Source organism: Malaclemys terrapin, chromosome 1 (genome assembly GCF_027887155.1).
Source record: "Malaclemys terrapin pileata isolate rMalTer1 chromosome 1, rMalTer1.hap1, whole genome shotgun sequence".
In the NCBI taxonomy this organism is placed as follows: domain Eukaryota; kingdom Metazoa; phylum Chordata; order Testudines; family Emydidae; genus Malaclemys; species Malaclemys terrapin.
In genome coordinates, this window is record NC_071505.1 from 189,198,390 (window position 1) to 189,220,295 (window position 21,906).

Sequence of the window (21,906 nt, forward strand, 5' to 3'; positions counted from 1 at the left end):
TGCAATTCTAGTGGGGCAGAATTGTTATTTGAATGTAAGTCAGTGGCTTTCTCAACAGATGCAATTTTTAAAGTTTCTAGTATTTGGTGGTGGTTGTGGGCATTTTTTTTTAATTATAACATTTAAAAGTTTATATGCATTTTAAGAACATTTATGTACCTGCAAGCCTTTGCCTCTTTGTAAGAGGAATTTATATTGTCATCGGGATTGCTATTGTGCTTCTGAGTTTTTCTTTTCTGTAACAAAAAATATTTAGAAAGCACTAGAGAAAGAAATAAAATGTTGAAAAGATGACCGTTTGAGTTCATGAACTGTGAAGTAGGTGAGCATTAAATGCTGTAACTAGTCTTTTTAGATTTGAATTTCTCCCATTTTACAAAAGGGCAGATAAAATTCCTTTCAAGTAAGAATTTTTCCAGGTTGATGTATAACTTCAGAAGGACAGATTTATCCATATGTAATCCCTTATGCTACATCACAGATTATAATTAATATGCACTATAATTCCATAAGCAGTGTTTTCTGCTGCTGCTAAGCGCCGACTATTTATAAGAGCCATTACATCCAAACAACTGAATGAATTGAGTTGACTTTTCTTAGGTTGCTACTGTTTCATTAATACTTGGAAATACATGTGTTATAGGGATGGTGAAACTACCTTCTGTTAATGCTTGGGGTATGCCTGTTTGTATATGTTTTTAAGATACTTGTCAATGTCAGGGAGGGACTCTAGAAAGTAAGAATTTATCTTAACACTTGCATTTATCTCCTCTTTGTACAGTACTAACCTGTTGGAGTGTAGTGTATCACTGTAGACTTTAGCATTTACAGTGATATAAATTTGGATGATGTCACGGATGCAGCATTGTACTGATGTTTACCTCTGTATTATGTGTAATATTTTATTTAATGTTTAATCCATTTCATTTATATTAAGTGTTGTGTAATGGGTTCCTTGTAGTGTTTCTTCTGTCTGCTAAAGGCTTCTTTTTCATTCTTTGATATTCCCATTTTCATTCCTTTTTCTTCCTTTCCTGCAGGGTTGTTTGTATGTGTATTTAGACCTTGCAGGTACAGAAATATGTATATGTGTGTGTGTGTGTGTGTTTAATTTAGTTCCCTGGATTAAAAAGTTTCAACACACCTCAACATGGCTGCTTAATACTGGTGGTTAGGGAACAGTAATTCAGTTAAGGAGGATTTTGAAATTTCAAAATCTGGTTTCATTCTGACATGGAACAAAACCAAAATTTCAAAGTTCGCCACAAAATTGAGATCTAAAAAAGTTTTGTTTCAGAAACATTGAAAAGGCATTTTGTTTTGACCTTTTCAAAATGTTTCTGATGCTCCCCAACCTGCCCAGAGTCCTAGCAACCCAGGAGGTGGGCAGGCTGGCAGGAAATCTGCCTGGTTTCTGTCAGAATTTCATCAAGACACATCTTCATAGAACATTTAGATTTTGCTGAATATGCTAATTCTGATGAAAAAATATTTAGTTGAAAATTTTCCAATAAGCTGTACTGCTTAACCACAAAGTACTGAATCTTGTTAACATGTAACTTGATTTCAAACCTGTATCATTTTAAAGGTAAATTTATTATTCATTGTATCATATGCCTGACTGTATGGACATGCCTGTTACTTTGGTTATTCAGCATAATATTTAGAGCAGAATCCTAAAGGTAACTAATACATCTACTTTGCATAGTACTAAATATTCAGTGCTTTGCATGTATCTTGTGATTTATTGTAAGGATTAGGATTAAAAGAAATATATCCATGTTTTGGAAATTATTATGTCATTTACAGTAATGCAGATGTTGTGCAAACTTGAAAAATGGTTTCATTCAGTAGCTGATCATGTCTTAGCCTTAAGCTTTCTGTTGAAGAGTTTTCCATCACTTTTCAAAACAAATATTCCATTGCTGGTTTAGGCACTGGTTCTAAAAATGTTTACATTTATGCTTGACTTTGCACACGAGTATTTTCACCGACTTCAGTGGTCTACTCGTATGTACAGATAAACATGAGCATAAATGTTTGCAAGATCAGGGCCTTGGGGCAAGATCCTGCAAAGAGGCTGCCTTGGGAAGCCCATTTTGAATAGATAGATACCTTTGAAGGATTGGATCCTTAAATGACATGCTACTAAAGTGTACTTCTGCTCTTTAAAGTGACTGTAAAAATAGCATTGTGAGGTTCCATTTATTGTCTTTCAGTGGCATCTGTATGAAGTTTGCTCATTGCTGTTAAATATTTTCCTTAATGACTTGGATAATGGAGTGGATTATAACATTTGCAGATTACACCAACCTGGGAGGGGTTGCAAGCACTTTGGAGGACAAGATTAGAATTAAAAATTATCTTGATGAATTGGTCTGAAATTAGTAAAGACAAGTGCATAGTACTATACTTAGGAAGAAAGAAATCAAATGTAAACTAGGAAATAACTGGCTAGACAGCAGTATGGCAGAAAAGGGTTATAATGGAGCATACATTGCATGAGTCAGCAGTGTGATGCTGTGGCAAAAAGGGCATATATCATTCTAGGATGTATTAACAGGAATGTCATTTGTAAGACACGGGAAGTAATTGTCCTGTGCTACTTGGCACAGGTGACGCCTCAGCTAGAGTACTGTGCCCAGTTCTGGGTGCACATACTTTAAGAAAGTCATGAACAAATTAGAAAAAGTCAGAGGAGAGCAACACAAATAAGAGGTTTAGAAAACATGACCTATGAGGAAAGGTTGAACGTATTGGACACGCTTAATCCAAAGAAGGCTGAGGATGGGGGGAAATATTTCTTTAAATATGGGAAAGATGGTTATAAATTGTTCAGTTTGATTGATCAATTGTTCTGTTTGTCCAGCAAAGGTAGGACAAGAAGTAATTGCCTTTATTTGCAGTAAGGGAGATTTAGGTTAGATATTAGGAAAAACTTTCTAACAGTAAGGATGGTTATTTCCTGGAACAGGATACATGGGGGAGCTGTATAATCCCCATTCTTGGAGGTTTATAAGAAAAGGATAGATAAATATTTGAATACCTGTAAGGAATGGCCTAGGTATACTTAATCCTGCCTCAGCACGGGGGATGGATTTGATAGCCTCTCCAGGTTCCTTCCAGCCCTACATTTCTAGGATTTCTAAAAAGTAGAAAGTTGTTTTTTCTAACTGTCTAACTTGTAAACTTCCCCGAGACATGAAAGTAAAATGGTTGTTTCTGGCTCAAGCATTCTCACCAGAAATGAGGATTCTTCAGCACAAATTATGCCCTCATTTATATCTGTTCATTGAAAGCAATTAGGTTGCAAAAATGGAACTTAGTGCACTGTTTGGAACTTAAGGCTACATCCTGCAAGTATTATTTTACCAGTATTAAGATGGTAGAATAATTACATCTATGGCCAAGAGCAATATAATAGAGTTTATAATTTTGTGCATCTTGAATTTCCCCTCATGTTCCACATCTTTCCAGAAACAGTCGTTATAACCACAGATTTTAATAGCATTTCACATTCAGTCAAACCATTTTTAATTTTCATCTTTTTTATGTTGGATCTAGTGGCATAGTGCTCCCAACTGCCATCTGTCACAGGGCATCTGCACCTGTATTTCCCCTCAGTGTTCCAGCAAGGGCACCCACTCTAGAGTCCCAGTTCCCCAGCAGTTTCCCCACTTGGATGGAAACGTGTTCCTCTCCCGTCTAACTAGGGTATTTCCAGGCTGCATCATTTCCTGCCTACATTGTGTTATCCTCGGCAGAGGCCGGCTGCCCAAACAGAACCTGCTTGCTTTCTCTTCAGATACCGTTAACAGGGTAATTGCTACAGCCTACTTTATTCTCAGTAAAAAACATTACCAAGAAAACATTTAAAACAGTAAAAGAACCCACACACATGCTAATTAGCTTATCAGAGTTAACTCCTGTTGTTGTTGTCCTTCATAGCCGAAGATGACTCCAGCAGCTGTTTTATGTCTTCTGGATACAATTGTGGCTAAAAAGGCCAAGGAAAGAGTGGTAGTCCTGTCTGCATGAATTGCATACGTAGTGCGATACCAAGGAAGGGATTACAATCTGTGTCTCCTGAGTCTGCTGCTGTTTACAGCTCAGCCTCTGTGCCTCAAGATCCCTACAGCAGTTAATCTCAAATTGGGTAACCCCATCATTGACTGCTGCTTGCCAGAGTGATCTATCTGTTTCTGATGTCTCTAAGCATTAATGTTGCATTGTTTCAAATTACGCTTCAATGTGTCCTTGAAGCATTTCTTTTGGTCACTTTGTAGGCAGTTGCCCAATTTCAGTTTGCCATACTGCAGCTACTTTGGCATCCTGGTGATGTCCATCCTTTACACTTGTCCAGCCCAGAGTAATTGTGATGCAATAAGCATGGTTTCAATCCCTGTGGAGTGACTACTTCCAGATTCTCATTAATGGCAACTTTTGGAATTAGTAGACACTGGGTTTTTCTCCCCACGGTGTAGTTTGAAAATGGAGGATTGGAAGTGGGTCATTTGCATTCCCCAGGTACTTCCTAGGATATCCAGTTCACAGGTATTGTTCCAAAAAGTCCTTTGAAGTTTGTAAAAGCTTCCAGAGATTAGTCAGTCTTCAAGAGAAGGTACAAACATACAGGCCCACAATAACACAGACAGAATTGTGTTTTTAATACAATGGAACCCAAAGATGTTCAACTTAATTTGATAAAGTTCATTCAGAATATTGTCAGTCTATCACACCATTTTCATATAAACCCTTAATGAAAATACTTCTTCTTTAAACAAATGTTTGCCTATGTTTATTTGAAACACTACAAACCCTGCATATCTCATGTTAAAGATACTGTTTCATCCCAGTTCCCACACGACATTAAAGGTGTGATATCACCTCTTACTACAGAAGCCCTGTTGTGCTTTTAGATCAGTCATCCAGTAATTATGCTGAAGTTGATTTTGCTTGGTATAATTGCAGATCCAGAAGTAAAATGAGTACTTCACAATCAATAAGATGTGCTTCTAAATCATGATGGCAGTACTGATTGGACCACTGAGTTTTTGTCAACTTGGTAAGTTACTTAATTGTGTATACAGTACAAAGAAATAGCAGTGCTGATCATGCTAGTGGTCAGTAAAGATTCCATGGCATGTTTTATAAGAAGAGGGGTGTTCTGGAAGAACTTGTTGCATTCTGCATCCCTAAATTCCCCTGTACTTTCAGATGGATAGAGGATTTTTCATTTCCTGTCCTAAACTTTTGGACACTATTGCTGTATGATTTTAAATCATTGGAATTTATCAGGGTCCAGCAGGGTTAATACCCTAACATTATACAACTAAAAAATCTGGCTTATCTGCCATTTTAACAGGAAACCGCTTTGGCAGATTCATTTAACTCTGTAGAAAAAGCAACAGAATAAGCGGTGAATTTATTTGTCCTGAAGATTCCCCGTTTAACTTGCAGATCATATCCCTTTGCATTCTCATTCCTCCTCCTCTAATCTAAATCAAGATATACTTCTTCCAGTTTGTTGTTTCTTTTGCTATCTGAGGCCAGAACTACACACACACACATTGTGTACCAATATCACTATTTTGGTTAAGGGTGTGATTTTAAAAAATAATATTGAAATAGCTTTGCTGGTACAATCCCCTGTCTGAATGCAGTTATACTGGTATAAAAGTGTCTTCTACCACAATAGCTTATTCCTCTTCCAGTACGTGAATAAGCCCTTTTATACCAGTGTAACTGCATCCACATTAGCAGGTTGTACTACTTCAACTGTACCAGTATAGTTGAAGTGGTACAACTTTGTATCTATTCAGGACCTCAATCATACTGAAGAAAGAGCACTCTATAAAGGAAAGTAGTAGCTGAAAGCTGGCACTGTTGCACAGGTGTAATTTGTAAAGCTGTGGGGGTTTTTTGTTTTGTTTTTTAAAAAAGGTCCAAAATGGCTGTTGTTGGTCAGCAACAGTAATGACTAAACCTTGTGATGGCCTAAACAGAAAGAGCTCTCATCCATAATTATAGCTGTTTTGATCACTTCACACTAACTCAACAGATGTTCTAAGCTTCAGAGTGACATTTGATGTCATTGTGTGTTCTACTTGTGGCATTGTGTCTGGAGGATGTTGTGCTGGGATATTTGTGTTGATTTGTGCATGTGGTGAATGAGGGGCACATGCTGTTGTGAGGGCGGTCGGTGTGTTTCGCATTATTGTGCATCCTTGTTATATGGGTATGTAACGGGATGCACTTACTTCTTCTGAGCGCCCCCTTGGCCATGTGCGCGCCTGCACACTCACTCCTGTCTCTCTCCGATTGTCCCTCCTCTGGAAACAATGTCTTCCCCCTCTTGGGGCTTCCAAGCTACAGCTCTTCATCTGGGCCACTATAGTTCAGTTCCCCCTCTGGGGTGCCTCACTGTCCAGGCCACTTCTCCCAGTGGCTAATGGGCAGGGGGACCCAGGCCCGCTTACTACTCCGGGTCCCAGCCCAGGGACACTGTAGATAGCAGCTGTCGCTGTGTCCCTTTATCTAAAACGCTGCAGCTCTAATTCCCAGGCCACTTCCCTGTGGCCCTGTGCCATCTTCACCCTTACCTCAGGGCCTTGTCCTGATGGAGTCCCCACAACCAGCTCAGGGCTCCTTCTCGCTCTCCCTGGCTTCTGGCAGCACTACCTCATCTGAGGTCCTGTACCTCTGTCAGCCAGCCACACACCATCCATACTCCTTCAGCTCCTGCAAGGAACTGAACTCCGTATGGCCCTGCAGCTCTTCTTATACTAGGCTACTGGGCCCTGATTGGCTGGGTCCCACACAGACACTCTAGACAGCTTGGAGGACCCTCTCCACTGCCCTTTTTTGGGGTGGGGTATGGCAGGGCCTCGAGGTCTCTAGCAAGGGGCCTCAGAGGGTTTGGTGTACCTCGTCACAGGGTAATTGTGTTGGTTGGCGTCTAGGGAACTGCTGGGAGATTTGTATTGACTTGTGTGGATGGCTGTTTGTGCACAGGTATGGCAGTTGGGCCAACTAATCCACCAGTGGTGCAGTCTCCCTCATAGAACTAATGAAATTGCTGAATGCAAATTAGCTGTAGAATACAGGTATACTGCACAAGTTTAATTTACAGTATCTGTACACCACACTGTATAATTTGTAAAGTCAGAATAGCTGAAAACTTAATAATTGGATGGTAAAAGACGGCAAAACCCAGTGATGGTTTAGCCTGGTGATATTCTGAACAAAAGGAATCCTCTACCATTCTTGTGGCTGCTTCCATTGCTTCGCATTGGCTCAGCAGACGTTTTAGGTTTCATCGTGACACATAGCGTGACATTCCTGGAATCTTATTATATTGCTGACAAATATGATTTCATGTTAAGGCTTTCCAAGTTTCTGTTGATGTAAGGAAACTCGGTTGTTGAGGGCAATGTGAATTCTCCAGAATAGGAATTTCACCCATTGTGCTTGCCAAAGAAGTTACACTTTTAAAAAAATATTAACTATTGAGGACAGAAACTAAACCTTCTACAAAATTGATACGTTTTATAGCTGTAGTTTTAGTTACTATTTTTTAAATTAAAGATAACTTGTATCAACAATAGTGTTTATCTTCTTACAGAAGTGGTAGGGCCTCATCCAACTCCCACTGAAGTCACTTGAAAACTTTCTATTTATTTCGTTGGAAGCTGTATCAGTATCATAACAAGGCAGTAGTAATATTATTTTATTTGTGTAGTGGAAGCACCCAAAATATACTAGCTGCTACATTTATGGGAAGAGAGAGTTCCTGCCCCCAAAAGCTTAAAATCTTAACTTATATGTTACTCTACATATTATAAAAGTTATAGCAATTACTTATTTTTTAAAGCAGTGTTTTACTATTCATCCCACTAGACCAAACTTTATAAAATAGTTGATAATCTAATGCAGAAAATAAATTGTTCTAGTTCTCTTGACTTTCTACTCTCTTTAACTACCTTTCTATTGTGGATTTTTGTTGTGCAATCATAGGGAGGAGGAAAGAGTGTGACAGGAAGGATGTCTTGTGGTTAAGTCACAGACTGGAACTCAAGAGAAAAGGTTTCTGTTGGGCACCACCACAGATTTACTGTGTGATTTTGAGCAAATTGCTTAATCTCTGTGTGTGTCAGTTTCCAAGGATACTGAGAGGATAAATTTATTATGTGCGAGGCATTTAGTTACGATAGTGAAGAACATCACAGAAATGTCTGTAAATACATTTGTCTGCAGTTTCAAGGATTCTACACTGGTATCTTATTGTTTAATTTCAGTAATTAGGACACTTCATTTATACTATAATAAGAGCAATTAAGGGGTATTTCCAGGAAATAATTAGACTGGAAGTCTTTCTCCATGTACAATCAAATGTTATACTGTATTACATGTAGCATTATAAGCATGCATGATTGAGTTAAAAGCTTGTCTTTTCAATTGTAGCAAGTAATTTGCTATTTCAGAAAATATTTTTAGACTTCTGGGGACATTTCACTTTATTTTGTATCTCATTTGTCTGCATTGTGATCAAGTAGTTTATTTCACTGCTAAGTAGGATATCCCTCCTCTCAGAGACTGACATTTTTAAATTAAAACAAGAATTACTTTCCCTAATAGAATATTTAGACAATTAATACAAAAATGTTACTAGCTTATATCAATGCTGGATAATTCCTTCCAATGTCCCCAAGCTTATTAACCTCCTTCTTAACCTGGGCTGATGTCCCACTAGAATCTTGCACCCACTTTGATTTAAGGTGGGTTTGCCTTAATTTACAGTTCTCCATTCAGTGGTCATGTATTTTAAGTTTTGTCCTAAGACTCCTTTCATCCTTTCAAAATCTTCCATGCTATGACTTTTGTTAAAAGCTTAAAATGGTTATATTATTATTTATTGTAGCATCTAGGAGTCTTAGCCCTGGACCAGAACCCCATTGTTCTAGGTGCTGTACAAACAAAATAAAAAGGTTGTCCAAGCCCCAAAGATCTTACAAATGAAGTATAAGATAGGAAGTATAGCAGGTAGATACCAACAAGCAGGAGTATTTAAAAAAAAAAAAAGAGCCAATGTTGGTCAGCATGATAGGCAGTGGTATCAGTGCAACAGTGGCCTACTTGTTGATTTTTTGGAGGCATCATGGTAAATTAGAGTTTTAAGGAAAGATTTGAAGGAGGATGATGAGGTAACTTTGTGGGTATTTATGGGGAGCTCTTCCCAAGTGTGAGGGTCAGGATGGGAGAAGGTACAAAGGTGCTTGTTTGAAAATTTAACAAGTGGGCAGTGGAGGCTGGCATTATTGGCCAGTTGAAGGTGGGGGTTGACATCTGAATAGTAAATGAGAGATGGTAAGGAGGGTGGGGATAGACCGTGAAGGTCTTTGAAAGTGAATACAAGCAGCGTACATTTGATGCGATAAAGAAGAGGGAGCCAGAGAGGGGTAATGTGGTCAAAGCAATGGGCTAAGGGAATGAGATTTGCAGCAGCATTCTGAGTGAATATAAGTGGGGCAAGACTGCGTTTTGTCGAGGCCAGAGTAAAGGATGTTGCAGCAGTTGAGACACTAGATGATGAGACTCTAGATGAGGGTTTTAGCTGTGTGGATGAAAGGAAAGGGCATATTTTAGAGATGTTTTGCAGAAAGAATCTGCAAAATTCAGACATAGCTGGGACATGGGTACCTAGAGAGAGGTCCAAATTGAAGATGATGCCCAGGTAATAGGCCTGACTGACAGGCAAGATGCTGGTGGTGTCCACAGTGATCGAGGAAGGAGGGAGCGTGGATGGCTTTTGTGGAAAGATTCAGAGCTCAGTTTCAGCCATGTTGAGCTTCAGCTAACAGCTAGAGCCCTGCACGCATACAAATTTAGATCCGCGGATGCGGATATCCGTGGATATAAACCTGTATCTGCAGAACCACACGGCTCTCCCCGGAACCCGCAGCGGCGAAAGGAGCAGAACGTGGGGCCACCGCTCCCAGGAACCAGTGCCCCAGTGCAGCTGTACCACCCTCCAGCCCTGCCCACTGGGGTGGGCACCAGGCTCACCAGCAGCTGTCCCTGGTCTCGCTCTTGTGTTCAAGCGACATGCATGCCCCCAGACAGGAAATGCAGACAGCTGCATGGAAGGGATGGGGGCAGGGCTGGGAATGGAGCAGCAGGTGGTACAGCTACGCTGGAGGAGCTGCCGGCCTGGGCCACTGGCTCCTGGGAGCGGCGGCCCCACGTTCTGCTCCTTTCGCCACTGCGGTTCCCGGGAGAGCCCTGCGGTTCCATGGATACTGATTTATATCTGTGAGTATCCGCATCCGCAGAAATAAATTTTTATCCGCGCAGGGCTCTACTAACAGCTAAACATCCACAAGGAGATGCCAGAGAGACAGTTGAGATTTTAGTTTGGAAAGAAGGAGATAGGGATTAGGTAAATGAAAGCAGTGAATTATATGTTGCAACTCTAACAAGCTACAATATTTCGGAAGTCCACACTCCTGACATGTAGCCACCAAGGCACATGTGAACATATCACATCAATATTCCTCAAGTACTACTGGCTCCATATCCCTTTCCAGATAGAATTTTTAAGGCCTGGACACTGACTTGCCAGGTACTTAATAGGTTGGGGTCTGAGCTACCTCAAAAACCAATTATCCATTCACAACCCTCCATGACAGTGCTCTAAAAGAACTTTTCAACTAGGCTGACCCAAGCTAAGATTGTTGGGTCTGTGGAACAGAGTATTTTCAGCAGCAGGAACCTGGCTAAGTAATACCTTACCAGGGGAGATCAAAGTGAGCCTGAGTGACAGTGTACATGGATCTGAATGATCCAGGAAAATGCCATCCCACATTCTGGAAGATTGGAGGAGAGAAAGAAGATGGCAAGATGGGGGGAAGAGTAAGAAAAGAGCACCCACACATACATACTGGGGACAAGGGAGGCTGTGAGAACATTTCCATTTACTGGGGCTGTCTTTAATTATTATATAGTGCTTAAATATCACAATGATATGCAATTTAGAAACTCCTGAGCTATCGCTGATCACCTCCTTAAGGATAGTAATGGAAAAGCATTTGATACAGAAAGGAAATAATTCAAGTGCAGTTTCATCAAGAAAAAAATGGTATAATCTGAAAGGAAAATGATGATGATAGAGATAGAGAACAAGATTAACAGGAGTACTTGTGGCACCTTAGAGACTAACAAATTTATTTGAGTATAAGCTTTCGTGGGCTACAGCCCACTTCTTCGGATGCATATAGAGTGGAACATATATTGAGGAGCTATATATACACACATACAGAGAGCACGAACAGGTGGGAGTTGTCTTACCAACTGGCCTCTCAGAGTTGGTAAGACAACTCCCAACTGTTCATGCTCTCTGTATGTGTGTATATATAGCTCCTCAATATATGTTCCACTCTATATGCATCCGAAGAAGTGGGCTGTAGCCCATGAAAGCTTATGCTCTAATAAATTTGTTAGTCTCTAAGGTGCCACAAGTACTCCTGTTCTTTTTGCGGATACAGACTAACACGGCTGCTACTCTGAGAACAAGATTAGTATCACTAATAGTAAATGAATAAGAACTCTAATTTATCATTGACAAATACTGTAGAACACACATGTACCATTTCTCTAATGAATAAATATATATACACATGTTTTCATTTCCAGTGTACCTCAGCATTTTGACCACTACTTTGTTCAGCTTGCCAGGTAAGAATTTTTATTGTATTTTAAGCACAATCCTTGGAATAGCTCAAAAGATGTGTATACTTCCATCTGGCATCCTTTTGACTTCACTATGCATTTCCATGTAAGAAAGTTATATGGATAATATCCTGCAGGACAGTCCCATGCACTTGTGCCTCCAATGCAATGAATGTGCAATTTAAAATGAATTCATCTTCAATCTTGTAGTTTTCTTATCTTTTTGGGGGCTGATATTTAACTAATTGGTGGGTAGAATTACCATGTATAATGGTATTGCATTTGCTGTCCTTTTCGAATGCTTCTTAATCTTAGCAACTTTTTCTTTTAATCTAGAAGCATCTGTGATAAATCCACCTCAGAAGTTAACAATGCGCTCTGAGAATTTCCAGCACATTTTATCATGGGAACCAGGAAGTAATACAACTATGCCAACATACTATAATGTGAAATACATAGGTCTCAGGTTTGTTTCCTTTCATACTGTACATGAATTTGTACTTTTTCTTACTTAGTAGTCAAAATATTCTATTGACTATTTTGTTTTCCAAATAGATTTTCTGAAATTTGCCATTCATTGGATACAAGGGAAAGAATTAGGTTTTAAGATATGAGTAGCTATTTGAACAATTTTAAACAAGTACACATTAATTCCTAGAGCAAATTTGTACATGGAAGAAACCTGTATTTATCAAAGGAATGATAACTTCAACTTTTGTTGATCATTTCTGTTACTTTCTGTTCTTATTCTTTCATCAGTGCAAAGTACTGTACCTTAATTGAGAGATTGGACCACAAGCCCTTTGGAAGTGTGATGGATTGGCTGACTGGTGCTGAGCCATACTATATTTGACAGTGCATGTGTGCAGAGCACACTGAACTTTAAATCAAATATTTTTCAAACTGGTGATAACATATATGCTGAGTGCCCCACATAATCTGGGACACTGGGCATATAACAACACCGAACAAAGGTTCAATATCTATAAATAAAAATAAATACATTTAAACTATTTTTTTGTTTTCCTTTTTGGATTTCACTCCAAACTCTCCCTTTTCCCAGCGTAACACTGTTCAGTTCCTGTTCTCCCACCCCACTCCAGAATGCCTCATTCTGTGCCATCACAGGTACCAGGAAATTTGGCAAGCCAACAGACACTGCCAATAAGAGATTACCTAAATGGTATATAAAAAAAAAGATATCCACATTTTTTAAAAGAACAATTTTATAACCTTAAGAATATAAAATAAATTAAACTTTTCAAGAACATACCATGTCATGTTTTAAATGCTGCTTATCTTTGATGTTCCATAATGCAGTGTGGCTTCCTAATATTTTTGTCATAACAGAAATACGATCTGTGTCATCATTACAGAACTGGAGACATGGGAAGAGGTACCTGAAATGGGATCCCATCTGTGTGCTCAATGTTATATGTCAAATGCTGTTCTGTCTCAGGCTGTCTTGAGACATGCAAACAACTTTCAGGGTTAAACTATTTTTTTTAAATAATCCTTTGCAGGTCACATTTAAGTAAAAAGGATTCTTCCCCATTCTATTTATTATTTGTAATACAGTAGCATGTACGGACCCATCTCCGATTGGAGCCCTATTGTGCAATGCAGTGTGAAAACACATAATAAGATAATCCTTGCCCCAATGAGTTAACATTTTAAATAGAGAAGATGAAAGGTTCAGGAGAAGTGGAGTATGACCTACAAGCAGAGCGAAAAATGTGAGGGGCTGCAAACATTGTTAGTTTCCAGATTTTGTCGTGGTGGTGTTTTGATTTTGGGTAGGGTTATATTGAGAAGAAATTAGTTTGTACATAACCTATATGGACCAGGAAAGGAGCCAATATGATCCTAAAATAGATTAACCCTACTAGAGTGAGTAGATTGGGGTAGCCTTTTGAGAAGAGGAGCAAGTGGGGTCCCTCTTCAGGAAGTTTATTTTATGTTGCCGAGGTGAGTGGGAGATCCTGTGCAAAGCTTATGATTGACACTTCTTGTATATCATTTTTGTTTTTATCCCTTAATCATTCTGGTTTGTTGTGGTTTGAGATTTTGTTTTTTCAGGTTTCTTTGTCAAACATGTACCTCTCTTCCACGCCTCATGTAGGTACACTTTAAATAAACCATATGGATTTTACTAGTCTTTGTCGTTTTGATTAATTTTGACACTATTTAAGGTGAGAGCAGTGATCGCTTCATCCAGTGCATCTCTGAGTTTTCATGTTACTCTCCAGAGGTACAGTCACAAATCAGAAGATCCTTTGAACAACACTGATTTTTTTTTTCTTTCAACTTAAAGTGGATCAGAAAAGGAATGGAAAATGGCTAAAGAATGTTCAAATACCACATGCCTATTCTGTAACTTGACAAAGGAGTATGAAGAATATACTTCTACCTACATAGCAATGGTTCAGAGAGTCACAGAACATGGAGAATTAAATTCATCTATTCTTGAATTCTCTCCATATAGTTTCAGTAAGTTTTCGCTTACTATTCTATTTTATCTGCATTTATTTATTTTCTTGTTTTTATTCTCAGCTATACATAACCAGTGTTTTACCAATGATACTATAAGTAACTCCAAAGTAATTTAGTTGGTGATATACTATTTTATGTAAGATGTTTTGAGCTAACATATCATCTAGTGTATGTATAATGATTAATCATGTATACATAATACATGGCTTGAATAGTTCTTATGAATAGAAATAAGCAACGGTTTTGAAGGAAAAAGCAAATGTTGGAATAGATTTCCTTCCACTGTGCAGATATAAGAATCAATTTCTTTTATGTGTTTTTATTACAAACTTTTATAAAGGTGGTAGCATCATTTAGGGCATTTGAGAGTAGAAATTAAAAAAAAATTACTACCTTTATAAATTGCATAATCTACTTTTTTGAAGATAATTAATTGGTTAAGTGTTGAACAGGCAAAAACAAAAGGTGAGGGGTGGAGGAATATCTGTTTTCATTCTAGCTGTCACCTGGATTTCCCCCTACCCCCTTTGGTATGTCTCACATAAACACCAGATGCTCATTAGCAATGATTGCCTAATACTGCTAGAGGCTGCTTCTCCCTGGAGTCCTATTAACAATATCGCCACACTAATTTCTTTTTTTCCTCTCCTGAAATAAGGACCATTTATGTTGGGGAGCAAGTGGTTAAACTGAACACAGAGACTACTGTACCTCATGTTAGGTACAAGGTTACAGAAATAGTATCAACTCAGATCAAAGACTCTGAAATACTTTAATTGTAATGCTATCGAGCCAGGATAACATTTTCATGAATGGAAGTTTCTCCATTAGTTTTAAATATAATGGTTAAGCTATTTTGCATCTCAAATTTGCAGGCCTTCAGGGAATAGTGTAGCCCTTATTGCAACTTGAATTGACTTATATAGCTTCCCCCCCACACACCCTTGTTCCTGTCCTCTTCTGTCCAAACATCAATGCCCATTTATCTGGTGAAGCAGAGAATCCTGAACTTGAAAATAATGTAACACTTTTCCTCAGCTGACTCATCAACATAGTGCCTTACAATGAGATTGTTCTAAAAAATTGGAAATGGTAAATTATACCTTGTAGTCAGACTTCATTGTTCCAAACACCTATTTTTCATAGATATGTATCAGAAAAATAAAAATATTACTCTGTAACAGTGTTTTCCAGCTGTTTCGCATTTATGGATACGTTTTCATGGATGAGGGTGCACTAGCATCTTTCCCATGCCACCTCTATGTTTGCTGTTTTGTAAAATTGCAGAAAAGTATTATCAGTTTACTGAAGAGCCAAGCTCAAATGGTAAATGTTTTAACAAGGGCAATTTATCTATTTCTTTTCTTTTCTTTTCTTTTCCTGGTGCATATTTAAACCAAAATGGCCCTAAGTAGAAATGCAGGGCTGTTCTGATCCATTACCCTAAAGCATCTGATTTACTCCTACCCATAAAATAGGAAGGGTTGGAGCCTCTCTGTCCTTGGCAGAAGGATTTGAGGCAGAGACAGATGACTCTTGCAGTCAAAAACCATGGGAAAAACCACGTTCAGGTGAAAGCTTAGGTTGAGGTTTATTGTTGTTTTGTATAAATTAAGCAACAGGCAAACTACAGGAAGGGGTGGGGAGTAAGATTTGGACAGTATTAAGTGTGTGCATGCTCCTGTTTGGAGCAATGTCAGAACGCCACCTCTTTAAAATGTTTACTTATTTTACCTATATGATTACAATAATGAACCAGACAAGTAGTTAGCACTTACATAGCATGTTTTAGATTTTTCAAAGCTCTGTGTAGACAATAACTAATTAGATCAAAACACAGCACTTGCAGAAGGATCAGTGAAGTGCAAAACTTTTGACCTTCAGGTTTTGGAGATTCTGCTATGTTGTGCAGTGGAGAAAACGTCTGCATAGTTTTTAAAGTCAGGGAATTGTCAGAGCTCATGGCTCCCCAAACCCCTGGGCGTTCTGAGAAACAGGATCTCCAGGCATTGTTTTGAGGGCAAAAGTATTCATGCAGAAGCCAGGCTCAGGATGGTATTCCTCAGGTCCTGCCTCACAGTCACCTGCAAGAGTGCATCTTCCTTTGGAGCTCTGCGGCCAGTGGTTCCCAGCCAACAGTTAGTCCCTTTGTCTACCTTCCAAGGGGTATTTGTGTGTGGAGGGGCCACCTGCAGGGATTAATTCATATGGGTATTTCAAGTGTTTAACTAGAAGATGCTGCCACTGAAAACAATGTTCACCTCTTCCCCATCAGCCTGTACTCACTTCCAAGCCAAACAAACAGAGCCTTAGTTGCACAGAATTCACACAGAAGGGCTTCTGTGGGGCTGGAGAAACAAGGGATGCTGCTGTTTTGGCTCAACTCCCCTCTCTTCCCACCCTCCTCCCCAAATCCCTTTTCTCCCATGGTAGTTTTTGGATTGTTTTAGGTTTTACTCTGTTTTTATTCCCTCTGCTAAAAAAATTGGAGGAACAATTTTCCCCTGAATCTTTGATAATTTCAAGCCCTTTTGGGCAACTAATTAGTCAATCATCTGACACATGGGAATTTACTTGATTTTTACAGCTTGTCTAACTGATGTTACATGTATAAATGTAGTTATATTTTTGGGGTTTGTTTTCTTTTTCTTTAAACAGCATACTTGGGTCCACCAGCAGTTAATCTTACTGCTTGTCCAGCCTGCATAAATGTGACAGTAAAACTTCCAGCCGCATATTTAAAAGAAAGTTCTTTAATTGCTATATATCAAAAACTTGATTATACGATAACAGTGGAATCATTTGATAGAAAGGAAAAGGTAAGTAACTTGTAGTTTTTTAAGATTTTAAGAAAAACGTACAAAGCATAAAATATAAATTGGCTTGAGCAGTAAGGAAGCTTGCTGAAGATGAGCTCTGTCGTATCTTATCCTAGCTCTTTATATGAATAAGACTATTGTCAGTGGTTTACACTACTTAGGATAAATATGAGCCTTCTTCAGGCATGAACTGATGATTTGGGTACAGGAGGAAATCCTTCTGCCCTTCATTCCACCCCCCCAGTGATAAAGTATTCACCAGTAAGTGCAGTGTAGGGGATTCTCTTCATTCCTTTGAAGCATCTGACATTGGCTACTGCTAGAGACAAAATAGCTGATTAGGTAGACTATTGGTTTGTTCTGGTATGTCAGGTCTTATGGTATCACATAGTATTGCAGGTCTTATGGTATCACATAGTATTGATAAGAAAAGTAAACTCAGTGCTAGTGAATATCAAAAGTGCCTTTTTTCCCCTCTAGGAGCTCCCCATCCAAATTTTAAATTGTAGTGAGCCGTTCCTTCAACTCACTTGAAAAGTAGAGAACACATTTACATTGTCACTTTCATCCTGAAGGATCCCAGAGTGAACTGTATAAGGAGATCACTTCTCCCGCCTCTAAAATGAATCTTGAAGGTTTATGACATTCTAGGGTGTAATTGAGACCACTGTGGGGCGGTGTCACTCTTGCTCTGCAATCCTGGGTGCCACACAATGCTTTGCTGCTGTATCTTCCACTTGGGCTGCTCAGAAACAGCTTTGCAGCATGTGGGTAACACCCTTAGTATCTGTGTCTAGCTGTAATCTGCCAGTGACACATCAGTCTCACACTCGCTTCCACCAGCCTTGGTGACCACTTGCAGGGTGACTCCAACACACTCCCAGTCCTGGATTTTCCCCCAAAACCTGTGTTCTGTACTACCCGGCCCTCTCCTGGACAGTCCAGATCTATTAGTCCATTGCCCCTCTAAGGGGATAAGTATACAACAGTCTGCTACCCTAAAGGGAGCTACACACATGGTTCACAACAATGGATTACTTTTGATTAAAGAATAAAACAAGTTTATTTAACTACAAGGAAATGGGGTTTAAGTGAATACAAGTATAAGGCATTAAATTCACAAATGATACAAGAGAAATAAAGATAAAATGCTTCCTAGTACTAAAACTTAACAATCTTGATTTGGTTCAAGGTGTAATCTCTTGCCACATGTTTCCAGTAACATTGCTGACCAAATTCACAGATCAGGATCTTCTCCAAGAGTCCAAAGGTTGTTTCTTTTGTTGTCTTAGGTGAAAGAAAGAGAGGGATAGGGAGAGAGAACTTGGAGTGTTTTTGCCCCTCACTTTTATAGTTCAGTCACCTTCTGAAATGCATTTTCCTGAAGGTTACCTCTCAATAATGTTCATTCTCACTGTGAGGATAGAGACAAGGAGTCTGGTGGTAAAGAGGGTCCATGCTGTTGTTTGCTAAGATGCAGATTTGTTTGTTCATGCTCCCCCTTCCTTGCCAAAGAATGACCACTTGGTAGGTGATTGCCCATGAACTTCGATGCCTCCTGGCTAGAGGCGTTAGCTTGTCCTTTGTCTTTGAGAAACTGGTTTACCCAGACTTTTCTGGTAAACACATTTCAGATCTAATTTCTGCTTATCTTTATAACTTTACATATAATGTTGTTGTTCACATTTCACCTTGATATGATTGACAAGCCAGTTATTAGTTTTTAAATGATATCTTACAAGGCATATTTCATACAAAGATTATTACTATGGTGTGTAGGGTGTGACTACAGGGGTGCATTCGGTCACACATTTGTTCAGTATTACATGACAACAGATTGGGACAGACATTGCATAAGAATTCTCTCCAGATGAAAATGTGAGCTGGGTTCATTACTGACTCAGAGAGAAGTGCAAGAAGTATTTCCACAGTGCCTGTCACAGTGGTATCTAATCACCAAAATATGAGTGATTCAATTACACTGTTTTCTGCAGCATCTAGACCCCCTATCTAAGAACTGACCTAGCCCAATTCAGCTAAGCTTCTGAGATCAGATGTAACCAACATTAATAATCAAAACCATTGAAGGGGACTCTTCTAAAAGTCTTTAATAATCCACTGTGAAGACAGATACATTTGAAGGAAGAGAAAAGGAATGTAGATACAAGACTGTTAGCTTTTCTACTGATCAGCAAAAGTGCCGTTTTATGGTGCACCATCTTCTTGCTAATGTAGAACTTGTAAGATTGAGTTATCTGTAATGACACCCTTTTAATAAATTGAATCCAGTGGACAGAAGTGTAGGGTCAGTCCTTGAGCTCTAGTAACTGCTTTCCTTCTCTCGAAAACTGAAAAAGTGCTATGCTTCCTCCCCACTCTACCCCAACTATACAACTCAGTTGTACTTGCTACTGTACAGCTTCACAATGGGATATTAAAATAGCTATTATAGGCACAGTTTTTTTTAATCAGTGTGTAACAACTCTGTTTAGACAAACAGGTTTCAATAAGATATTGTTTTCATGGCAGATTCCTATTAAGAATGAAACCTCTGAAGAAAGCTTTACCTATGTTGTTGGAAGCTTGCGTTCAAATACAAATTATTGTGTGTCTGTTGCTGTGGCTGCATCATTAAACCGTCATTCCATCCCTTCGGCCTTGAAATGTGTAATCACCAAGTCCAACACTCAACCAGGTATCACATATTTTAAAGTTTGGTGGGGGAGAGAGTCAGGTTGTCCTATGGTTGTTTTTTAGTTTTTAATAGTATTTTCAGAAAAGGGAAACTGGTAAATATCCCAGTAAGAGAGAAAGCATCTTTTGATAGACATTTGGTTGGACCTATAAATGACGTATGAGGTACCTGATATCTTTGGCTAATCCTGCTGGCTGTACAAATAGCCCTTTAATTGTTTTCAGTGATGCAGAGCTGTCCTTTTCAATCTTAAATAAGTGTGTAATATAAAATAAGATAAATTGGAAATCTCTCCTGCATCTATTGGGTTTTACTCAGTATGGTTTTTTTTTTTTTCCATTTGCAGGTTATGGTATAATTCCAATCCTAAATGGTGGACTTGTTGCATTGATAATAGGCATCTTCCTACTAGGACTGTATAAAGGAGGTTTCATTTGCTTAAAAAGTAAACCGTGGCCAAAAGTTTTGGTATGTCTTTTTCATATTTAATTTACCTGGTGGGGGAGAGGGAAGGGCTCATAATGTTTATACAGCAAGTAGCAAGATATATTCTTCATTAGATAAAAGTTAAGCAACAAACATTTGCCCATTTCTGATTTCCTTCTCCTAGGAAAGGCGCAATGAGCAGTGCTTTGGGTCACTTTAAGGCTCTACTTCCTTGTGAATCAGAATGCTAACATCCCTTGCCCACTTCTGAAATGGGTGCTGTGACCTCTCTTGGCTGGGGTTTTCTCTTCCTCCACAGAGCATGCTCCAACATGCTCTCCCCCGAGATTCTTTCATAGAATCATAGAATATCAGGGTTGGAAGGGACCTCAGAAGGTCATCTTGTCCAACTCTCTGCTCAAAGCAGGACCAATCCACAACTAAATCATCCCAGCCAGGGCTTTGTCAAGCCTGACCTTAAAAACCTCTAAGGAAGGAGATTCCACCACCTCCCTAGGTAACCCATTCCAGTGCTTCACCACTCTCCTAGTGACAAAGTTTTTCCTAATATCCAACCTAAACCTCCCCCACTGCAACTTGAGACCATTACTCCTTGTTCTGTCATCTGCTACCACTGAGAACAATCTAGATCCATCCTCTTTGGAACCCCCTTTCAGGTAGTTGAAAGCAGCTATCGAATCCCCCCCCCCCCCGGTCTTCTCTTCTGCAGACTAAGCCAGCCAAGTTCCCTCAGCTTCTCCTTGTAAGTCATGTGCCCCAGCCCCCTGATCATTTTTGTTGCCCTCCGCTGGACTCTTTCCAATTTTTCCACATCCTTCTTGTAGTGTGGGGTCCAAAACTGAACACACTACTCCAGATGAGGCCTCACCAGTGCTGAATAGAGGGGAATGATCACATCCCTCGATCTGCTGGCAATGCCCCTACTTATTCAGCCCAAAATGCCGTTAGCCTGCTTGGCAACAAGGGCACACTGTTGACTCATACCCAGCTTCTCGTCTGCTGTAACCTCTAGGTCCTTTTCTGCAGAACTGCTACCTAGCCACTCGGTCCCTAGTCTGTAGCAGTGCATGGGATTCTTCCATCCTAAGTGCAGGACTCTGCACTTGTCCTTGTTGAACCTCATCAGATTTATTTTGGCCCAATCCTCTAATTTGTCTAAATCCCTCTGTATCCTATCCCCACCCTCCAGCATATCTACCACTCCTCCCAGTTTAGTGTCATCTGCAAACTTGTGGAGGGTGCAATCCACGCCATCCTCCAGATCATTAATGAAGATATTGAACAAAACCAGCCCCAGGACTGACCCTTGGGGCACTCCACTTGATACCGGCTGCCAACTAGACATGAAGCCATTGATCACTACCCGTTGAGCCCAATGATCTAACCAGCTTTCTATCCATCTTGTAGTCCGTTCATCCAGCCCATACTTCTTTAACTTGCTGGCAAGAATACTGTGGGAGATGGTATCAAAAGCTTTCCCCAGACAGACTGAAATCCTCTAGATGCAAGGTAGAAGAGAAGTTTGAGTGTGAGACTTGGGAGGCCACTGCTAAAAAAGGACAGAAGGGGAGGGGCGGGGACAACAAAATCTAAGAAGCCCAAGAAATTCAGGGAGCCCAAGGGGCAGCCTAAAAAGCACAGTGCTTCTCTGTCTGATTCCTCAAGTTCCTCTTACACAGAGAATGGTGAATTATCTGTGCTAAAGTAGACTGTAGTCTGTACATT

The 21,906-nt window shown here is 39.6% G+C and overlaps 1 protein-coding gene across 1 annotated transcript in view; it reads left to right on the forward strand.

The window, feature by feature from the left end:
* Positions 1 to 21,906, forward strand: part of IFNAR2 (interferon alpha and beta receptor subunit 2) — a 34,869-nt gene that overhangs the window by 6,023 nt on the left and 6,940 nt on the right. Inside the window, exons 2-8 of the mRNA XM_054048335.1 lie at positions 4,972 to 5,065; positions 11,692 to 11,733; positions 12,064 to 12,193; positions 14,042 to 14,217; positions 16,879 to 17,039; positions 19,569 to 19,734; positions 20,081 to 20,202. Coding sequence (XP_053904310.1) covers positions 5,023 to 5,065; positions 11,692 to 11,733; positions 12,064 to 12,193; positions 14,042 to 14,217; positions 16,879 to 17,039; positions 19,569 to 19,734; positions 20,081 to 20,202 — 840 coding nt within the window. The 5' untranslated portion in view covers positions 4,972 to 5,022. The remainder of the gene's footprint in view (positions 1 to 4,971; positions 5,066 to 11,691; positions 11,734 to 12,063; positions 12,194 to 14,041; positions 14,218 to 16,878; positions 17,040 to 19,568; positions 19,735 to 20,080; positions 20,203 to 21,906) is intronic.